General features: G+C 43.1%; 1 protein-coding gene across 9 annotated transcripts in view; it reads left to right on the forward strand.

Annotated features, from left to right (window-relative positions):
- Positions 1-1,152: 1,152 nt before the first annotated feature.
- LOC139368423 (formin-like protein 3) overlaps positions 1,153-9,924 on the forward strand; it is a 51,923-nt gene continuing 43,151 nt past the window's right edge. For 3 of the 9 annotated variants that reach the window (XM_071107300.1, XM_071107293.1, XM_071107298.1), the window contains exon 1: positions 1,168-1,779. In XM_071107300.1, the coding sequence (XP_070963401.1) occupies positions 1,663-1,779 (117 nt within the window). In that variant the 5' untranslated portion in view covers positions 1,168-1,662. Of the gene's footprint in view, positions 1,780-9,924 lie in introns of all 9 variants that reach the window. The other 6 variants (XM_071107295.1, XM_071107294.1, XM_071107296.1 and 3 more) reach the window with 3 other exon arrangements.

Here is a 9,924-nt window from a genome sequence, read left to right on the forward strand (position 1 = left end):
CCCAAATGGCACCCTAATCCCTATATACTGCATTGCTTTGACCAGAGCCCTTAACGCCTCGATCACACCGACAGCGGCATTACATTTTGGGACACCTGAAGTACATTCATTTCTAATGGAACGCTGCGTAAAGCCTTGTAGCGTTTGCGTTGCAGAGACAGTTGCAGTGCGCTCTGTGTGGTGCACATGGTGTACATGGTGTATTTATCCAAATTGTATGCATAGACGGCCTGACAGAAATGGTAGCAGAAGGTGAATGTTGAACTTTTGTTGCACACATAGCCAGATGATGCTGCACACTATTTTGTGCAATGGCGCTGTTGTAGTGATCTAGGCTAGGCGTACGGGACTAAGGGTGCCATTTGTGATCCACCCGATATCTCATAAGATTAGAGGGTTCCACAAGGGTTATTTGGCTGTCCCCATAGGAGAATACAAAGTGGTTATACCTGGAACCAAAAAGTGTTCTTCAAGGGGTTCTCCTATGGGGACAGCCAAAGAACCCTCAGGTTCTAGATAGCACCTTTTTTTCTAAGAATGTATAGACCTTGTAGACTAAACTGAAGACTTACTGGCTTTTGGACTGTCATGCTCAGTTCAAGGGCTGTCATAATAAAGACATTGTTATACATGGTGCATGTGATGTACTGTATGTGCATTGTTGGTGCCGTAGTCATGAGTTAATGAACTTCCATTAGCTGAACACCAGGTGGCATTAAAGTGCTGACATAAACTCTCCAATCTACCGAACTGTAGCTAGGCTTTGCTCAATTTACTGCTTCGCCTCAAACACACCAACAGAAGTACATTCGTTTCCAATGGAACGTTGCGTTTGCCTTGCAGCATTGCGTTGCAGAGACTGTTGCGGTGCGTTCTGTGTGGTGCGTATTTGAGCATATGCCTCAAATTGTATGTGTAGACGAGTTGACATAAATGGTAGCAGAAGGTGAATGTTGAAGTTTTGTTGCACACATATCCAGATGATTCCGCATACCATTTTTGCGCAATAAAACTGTCGGTGTGATCCAGGCGTATAATGTGTGCGAGTAGAGCGCGATAGGCAGTGTGATTGATAAGTCAACGCCTCAATAGGGAGAGTAACCCCACCAAGGGCGGGACAATAGCAAAAAGCCTGCTTCTGGGTGGAAGCACATAGAAGAGTCTTCTAGACTGAATCACACAACCATCTGGATCGCACAACAATAATGAATGCAAAGGCATCGTAGCCAAGAAAGTTCAGTCTAGCAACCAATAAGTCGCTATTTGGGTGGGTTGAAACATATATTATTGAAAGACGATTTTACATAAATAGATGGAGATGGATTGGCCTGGTAAATCGGAAACCATTCTTTGGAACAGAAGACAATTGTTACTTTTGAAGTGAGGTTCAGTTTTAGAGTAAAATACAGATGAGAGTTCTCTACAAATGCAAAAGTATACGTTTTTATTTTATTTTAAATGAGACCGTATGGAACTGGTGTGGTGTAAACGTTTGATTTAAACTGGAACTTTTGGAACAGAAGTGGCTGATTTTGTAATAACGCACTGGTGCATTTTGGAGGAACGCAGGGAGTTTTCGCACTTTTGGAAAAACTCTGAAAAAACGCTCGGAAGAGGGAACTTTATTTACTCTACTATAAGGATACAGTACTACTTTTAACCATGGGGAATATTGAAAGTGTGGATGGACAGTCGGACAATATGAAGCATCATATGATGCCAATGAAAGTGCCCATGCCTGACCAGTCGGAGTTGGAGGAGAGATTTGCTTTAGTTTTGGTAAGTGACTGCAGCCTCAGAGACATGTTTGAATTGAAATGGCTACTTGGTTTGGTTTACCAAGCTCCAGATTGTCACAGAGAGAGAGAGAGAGAAAGAGAGATAGAGATAGAGAGAGAGACATATGAAACTTCTAAAGCGCACAATTAACATAAAATAAAACATTAGGCTACTCACAGATCTGTCATGCTGAAATGATACGCGCTACAGAACGTATTACCAACCATATGATTAGGAGTAGGCCTGTGTGAATATTCTGTTTGTTTTTAATTAGTAACCCATAGTTTCACCGTTTGATTCGGTGAAACAGCTCAACAACAGCTCATGGATTCACACAGGCAACACGTATATGTTATTTTTTTCCTTTATGATGTTATTCCTTTTATAATATGCATCACAGTTGGTCAATAAGCCCAAAACAGGTTTCCAACAACCGGAGAATTAACCATGATCAAACACAAATGCTTAAACAAGACAATAAATATGTCTGACAGTACACTCTGATGCCGTTTACAGTAAGACAATGGGTCAGTTTATATTGTTTATATTGTCTCGTGTGTACTTCTTGTGGAAAGCAAGATGTTATCATCATAAGAGTGAGCGAAATTAACCTATCCCACTTTTACATTCTTCTTCTCCTGTAATGCTGGAGTTGCTGGTATTCTATATCAGCCGACCCGTTCTGTCCCACCCCCACACCTATCTGTTTCTCCCACTAGTTCCTTCGGTTCTTTTGTTTAAAAAAAAAGTCAACTCGAGGCTTTGGGCTAATTTACCGAAGTCCAGTAGCTTGTTCAAGATTTGGCTCGTTTTCAGAGTGCAATTTCACTTTCATTATCAAACGTTTAATGACACGTATAGTAAAAATTCCCAATGGCCTACACAATTTTTTTAGTTTCAAGTTTAGCCAGAGTCGCATTTAGGTAATTCCATGACAGATTCCGACGACAACATTTTCTGAATTCCCCTAAAACTCCCACACCGGGGAGATCGTAAAAGAGGAACCACCCCCTCTCCTCTATTGCCCCCCCCCCCCCCCCTTCATCATCTTTGAATGCCGTCCCGCTTCACAGGCTTGAGTTGCGCTGGGGCTTTGTGACGCTGTGCACACAGTCAACACCCACTTTATCCATTGATCAACAGCTGAAGTGTCAAGCGTGTCTGTCATCCTAAATCAAGAGGCCAAGAAGATACTTTCTTTGTGCACAATACTGATGCACAGTTATGGGCCAAAGTGATCAACAATTTAAAGTTGGTGGGCTCGGTTTTTATGATTTGAAATGCCTTTGATTCTAAAACAAGTTGGTTCTGAATGGAATGGTACAAATCGTCTCTGTATTGTAAATAATTCAATAATGGGCTTTGGGCCTTTATGGTTTATACTACATTTTATAATGGCTGTATCACAACCGGCCGTGATTGGGAGTCCCAAAGGGCGGTGCACAATTGGCCCAGCGTCGTCCTGGTTAGGGTTTTGGCCGGGGTAGGCCTTCATTGTAAACAAGAATAATAAAAGGTACAGTACATATATATTTGTAAATAAACACTTTCATCATTTTAAGAAAGCTTATTGCGACAAACACTATTGGAAAAATGACATATCACATTTACATAAGTATTCAGACCCTTTACTCAGTACTTTGTTCAAGCACCTTTGGCAATAATTAGAGCATAGAGTCTTCTTGGTATGATGCTACAAGCTTGGCACACCTGTATTTGTGGAGTTTCTCCCATTCTTCTCTACAGATCCTCCTGAACTCTGTCAGGTTGGAAGGGGAGTGTCGCTGCACAGCTATTTTCAGGCCTCTCCAGAGATTTTCAATCAGGTTTAAGTCTGGGCTCTGGCTGGGTCACTCAAGGACATTCAGAGATTAGTCCCGAAGCCACTCCTGCGTTGTCTTGGCTGTGTGCTTAGGGTTGTTGTCCTATTGGAAGGTGAACCTTCGCCCCAGTCTGAGGTCATGAGCACTCTGGAGAAGGTTTTCATCAAGGATCTCTCTGTACTTTGCTCTGTTTTTTATTTTAGTATTTTTTTTTAAACCTTTTATTTAACAAGGCAAGTTAGTTAAGAACAAATTCTTATTTTCAATGACGGCCTAGGAACAGTGGGTTAACTGCCTTGTTCAGGGGCAGAACAACAGATTTTAACCTTGTCAGTTCAGGGATTCGATCTTGCAACCTTTCTGTTACTAGTCCAACGCTCTAACCACTAGGCTACCTGCTGCCCGTTCACCTTTCCCTCGATCCTGACTAGTCTCCTAGTCCTTGCCGCTGAAAACATACCCACAGCATGATGCTGCCACCACTATGTTTCACCGTAGGTATGGTGCCAGGTTTCCTCCAGACGTGACGCTTGGCATTTAGGCCAAAGAGTTCAATCTTGGTTTCATCACACCAGAGAATCTTGTTTCTCGTGGTCTGAGAGTCCTTTAGGTGCCTTTTGGCAAACTCCAAGAGGGCTGTCTTGTGCATTTTACTGAGGAGTGGCTTCCGTCTGGCCACTCTGGCCATACTCTACCTATAGACCTGATAGGTGGAGTGTTGCAGAGATGGTTGTCCTTCTGGAAGATTCTCCCATCTCCACAGAGGAACTCTGGAGCTCCTTCAGAGTGACCATTGGGTTCATCGTCACCTGCCTGTCCAATGCCCTTCTCCACAGATTGCTCAGTTTGGCCAGAGGGACAGCTCTAGGAAGAGTGTTGGTGGATCCAAACTTCTTCCATTTAAAAATGAAGGAGGCCACTGTGTTCTTGGGGACCTTCAATGCTTCAGAATTGTTTTGGTGTCCTTCCCCAGCCTCGGCGCTCTACGGACAATTATTTCAACCTCATGGTTTGGTTTTTGCTCTGACATGCACTGTCAACTATGGGACCTTATATAAACAGGTGTGTGCCTTTCTAAATCATGTCCAATCAATTGAATTTACAACAGGTGGACTCCAATCAAGTTGTAGAAACATCTCAAGGATGATCATTGGAAACAGGATGCACCTGAGCTCAATTTCGAGTGTATTAGCAAAGGGTCGCAATACTTATGTAAATAAGGTGTTTATGTTTTTCTTTTTAAAAAATGTGCCAAAATTTAGAAAAAACTTTTTTCGCTTTGTCATTATGGGCTATTGTGTGTAAATTGAGGAGGAAAAATATTTATTTAATCCATTTTAGAATAAGGCTGTAACGTAACAAAATGTGGAGAAAGTCAAAGGGTCTGAATACTTCCTGAATACTAGCTGTGTCAATAGCTATGGGCAGTAGTTATGCAAACTGTTTCTTATTCTTACATTAGAAAGTGAGATTCCTTGTCATTCTTTCAAAACAAACTGTCCCCAGTTCTCACGTCCCTCCAAACCACCAATTTAAGAGTCTAAACAAAGAAAGACTAATCACTTAATTCCACCATGAATCAAAACATTCTTTCTCTGCCAGTATGGCTTCCACTGACCATGTCAGTACGCCATGTTATCCAGCGACAAATGTGTTTGCTCACAAGTGTTAGTCTAGTGTTTCTCACTCATATGACTAACCTCACCACAACACATCACACCCGGCCACCCGGAGTTTAGCCACTGTGTACCGAGTCTACAGTAACAGTATTGCATGTCGCAGATACTCTACTCTACTTTACTGTACTCTGCTTTACTCTACCGCACTCTAATCTACTGTACTTTACTCTACCCTACCGTACTCCCCTGTAATGTACTCTACTGTACTCTACTGCACTGTACTTTACCATACTCTACTGTAATGTACTCTACTGTACTTTACTCTACCCTTACCGTACTCCACTGTAATGTACTCTACTGTACTCCACTGCACGGTACTTTACCATACTCTACTGTACTCATGATAATCTACAGATTAATTAAACCAATCAACATCTCTCCTGAGAATACCTGCCTCTTGTATACTGTCCTCTGTGACTGTACATTAGTCCGCCTAGGGACATTCATGTCTGTCCAAGTCTCTCTGTTACTCTGGCACAGAGAAACCTGAACACAGGCCTGCCAGACTGCAGCGTACCGTAGCCACTATGCCAAGAGGATACAGATCAAACTCGAACACATTATGTGGGCCTAACTGTCTATGTGTCTGTGGTCAAGAGGCTCAAGGCAGCAGCTCAGGTGGGAAAACCACTAGGCCCCACGTGTGTTAAGTATCTGATAGTATGACAACTATCCACCAAGGATATTTGCTCTGATTACTATGTGAAGAGACACGCCTGCACAGTGAGAAACTGCTCACTCTTCTATCGTTATCCTCTATTTCTATACCATTGAAACTAACCAATCCCCCCCCATACAAATATCCTACTTTTAATCACTTTTCCCTGATTTTCTATGTTGTCCCGATCAAATCCCTGCCCTTGTTGACTGCTGTGCTAAAGTCTCAGCTTTGCACGATCATGACAAACTATTATAACAAATAGCCACGTATTTCACATCATCTCTCCCGCACGGAGGACTGCCTGCAGGAGCCAGGGGGTTAGTAATCAAAGACTATGCTCAGCGAGAAACTGCTCTCACTTAGTTAGGACTGTTGGGGGTCATGCAGAAACAGTTGTTTGTAGACATCGTATTTTCCAGACGCGCCGCGTCAAGGGGTGTGTTATGTATCAACAGGACTGTGTCCTCTCATGGCCATTAGTGCCTTTGTTCGAAACAATCGTTCTTAAATCACGACGATGACAGAAGGGTAGGCTAATCACTTCACGTAATCCCAGAAGCCAGAACCAAATCTTGCAGTTTGTGTTAATCTCTCTGTCATAAGAGACAAATACGATGCGTAATTGATTTAACTGGATAAATCATGAAAACATTTATAGCAATACAAGAGATATCAACTATGACGGTAACGTGAAGGCCCTCTTCGCAGATCAAAGCTCCACACACACACCATGTTGAAGTTGGGAGGTTGTCAGGAAGAGAGCACCAGTGCTTGACTAGCCAGGCGTGATTAGAGTTCAGGTCACACTGGGGGTTTTCCTTCGCAGAGAGATTGATACTATTTGCTGAAAACACTGGGATTTTACATTGCTGTTTCACTCTGTTTCCCACAGTAGATTGGTCATATTTTCGTTGAGTCAAACATGTTTCCTGTCTCCATTTTGTTACAAGAAGCATGGTGGAATTGTCTATGCAAATAAAATAATCTGCATAAGTGGTATGTCATAACTGTTTTCCCATAGATAGAATTGTCTAATCACAACATTCTCCCATCTCCCCTTGTTGTGTTTCCGCTGTGTACGGATGTGCATCAAGTGGAAACCATGTGTTTGATGTGTTTGATACCATTCCACTTATTCCGCTTCAGCCATTACCGCGAGCCCGTCCTCCCCGATTAAGGTGCCACCAACCTCCTGTGGTGTGAATGTGCATTGCTGCGTGTGAGCGTTTGGGAGGTTATGTGTGTACTAGGGATGTTTCAATGTTTCTGTCTCGTGGGGCAGCCTCCTCCTCTCAGACAGAGGCAGGCTGCTCCCAGACATCCCTTAGCCTTTGGGATGGCAGCAGCACATTATGATGTCATGGGTGTAGGCTGTGCCAGTACAGTAATATCCACAGCCTACGGTAACGACCTGAGCAGAATCACTCTTCTGTGGATGGGAGAGGAAGATGGAGGAGGGTCTGAGTGGGGAGGGGGGCAAGGGGATGGGATGAGACCCCTGGGTTAAATTAGAGTACTTCATGCAGTCTGGTTGGGTCAAGTCTAACCGGGAGAATGTGCTAAAGGCATCTCTTCTTTTCTCTCTCTCTCTCTCTCTCTCTCTCTCTCTAATTCAGAGGGATTTATTGGCATGGGAAACATATGTTTACATTGCCAAAGCATGTGAAATAGATAATAAACAAACGTGACATAAACAATCAGAAACTAACACTCTCTCTCTTCAGAAACAGCACTAGCTCTGTTTATCTTCTTCTGTGGCTGGGAACAGCTGTCTTCCCGACATCTTCTCTCTCTCTCTCTCTTTTACAGAGGAAATTGCATTGCCGGCACTGGGCCGTAGTCAGCCCTGTACAGGACCACCACCATGTACTGTAGGCAGACCACAGACAGAGACAGTTCCCCAAATGGCACTGTATTCCCTATATAGTGCACTACTTTTGACCAGTGCTCATGGGAAATAGGCTGCCGTTTGGGATGCAGCCAGACACATGGACACTATACTAGACTAGAAACACGTGCAATCAGTGTATATCTATGCACGGATACTGGGTGTCAGCATCAAAGAGCAGGGTGATCCTATCCCTCTCAGGAGTCTCAAGTCTTTCGTCTTTTCCCCTTACCTTCTCATTATTGTGTCCTTGGAAGCTTTGAATTCAAACGCTATGGGTTTGTGGGATACTAGGGAGCTTTGACTTTAAACGCTATGGGTTTGTGGGATACTAGGGAGCTTTGACATTAAACACTATGGGTTTGTGGGATACTAGGGAGCTTTGACATTAAACGCTATGGGTTTGTGGGATACTAGCTAAGCCTGATGGAATACTACATGAAAAATGGAACTTCTCTCTCACTGTGGCAGCATGGGTTTTCCTTCCTTCAGATTCCTTACGTCCTACTCACCAAATTAGGGTCTGGCTTATTAGCTAACCTTCTCCATATGCCTTTCTCCTTATGAGAGAGATGTGGAGGTGGTGGTGGTGGGGTTTTGAAAGGTGTGTATGTCTGGAGCAGTTGGAATGGGGGCCGGGGCCTTGGCGTTCTGGATGGATCTTCTTTCAAAGTGCCCCCGCACAATTCCACTCCACCGCTGGATTCCTGTGGTCAGGTCTGGGCTGGGACCACAGGACAACTCAGCTAGGCTCACAGAGGGAAGATTCCCTTTGAACTGGCTGCCTGCTGCTGTGATGACTTTAACAACGTTTTGAACAGTACACACACACACACACACACACACACACACACACACACACACACACACACACACACACACACACACACACACACACACACACACACACACACACACACACACACACACACACACACACACATACACACACACACACAAACATCTTTACATTTTCTGGGGGAAAGTGCCGGATTATTTTCTCTACTCGATTACGTTGGTTGTAGTCCACCTTAACAGAGTCAGAGGGCTCTGGTCAAAAGTAGTGCGCTAGATAGAGACTAGGTTGTTATTTGGGACACAACCAGAGTGTTGCAGAGGGTTGCACCATACTCTGAGGTTTGACTGTGGTACAGGCAGGAAAGTCCCTCTGGTTTGCAGGAGCTCATGGATATTTGTGTGGGGATTACATTTTGAGGTTGCAGGAAGGTAAGGAGCCCACTGGGGCACAAGCTGGTTGACTCAACATTGTTTCAATTTATTTCAACGTATTGTGACGTGGAATCTACGTGGAAAATACATTGGATACGAAATAAGTCATTCATGTGAACGGCCGTTTCTGAGGGTGCAATTTCAACCACGAGATGATGTCACCATGGTAACTTCATTTCAACATAGATAAACCTTGTATGAAATATGTTGAATGTGTAGCTTTAAAAGCTCATCAGGTGTTCCACGTTATATCCACTGAGCAGCACCTTCTGCTACCCTTTAGTCTCCCATCGTCTGCCAAGCACCGTCTGCTTAGCTATGACATTAGTCACTGACTTTGACCAATGTGCTATTGTGAGTATGATTGTTAAGAGAGCTCCACTTAAAAACTAGATAGATTCACTGTTGCTATCGAAAGTCATTCCAAAATGGTAGGGTTAACAGAGTAAATGTATAGCATCGCTCATATATCATCAATGATACTATTTAGGCCTGTATAGTATTTGCAAAGTCATCAACCCAGAATAAAAAATAAAAAACATGGTTTCAAGTTCTGGTTGATTTAATGATATTCAGGGGATATTGAATTGTAGCCAACACAACCAAATATCAACATTTGATGGAGATCTTCTGCTTGGAAACTTCCATTTGTGTCTCTGACTTTGTTTGTCTGAAAATGTATAATTGATATGTTGGATTCATCTCCATCTCAACCACAAGTCTAAGTTAAAGAATTGTACGAATCAAATCAAACTTGATTTAAAGTGCGTTTAAAGTTTGATTTGATTTAGTCCTATTCTTGAACTTACATTTTTGGTTGAGCTGGAGATGAATCCAACATATCAAATATGAATTTGTAGACAA

The sequence above is a fragment of the Oncorhynchus clarkii genome, chromosome 16 (genome assembly GCF_045791955.1).
Source record: "Oncorhynchus clarkii lewisi isolate Uvic-CL-2024 chromosome 16, UVic_Ocla_1.0, whole genome shotgun sequence".
Lineage (NCBI taxonomy): Eukaryota > Metazoa > Chordata > Actinopteri > Salmoniformes > Salmonidae > Oncorhynchus > Oncorhynchus clarkii.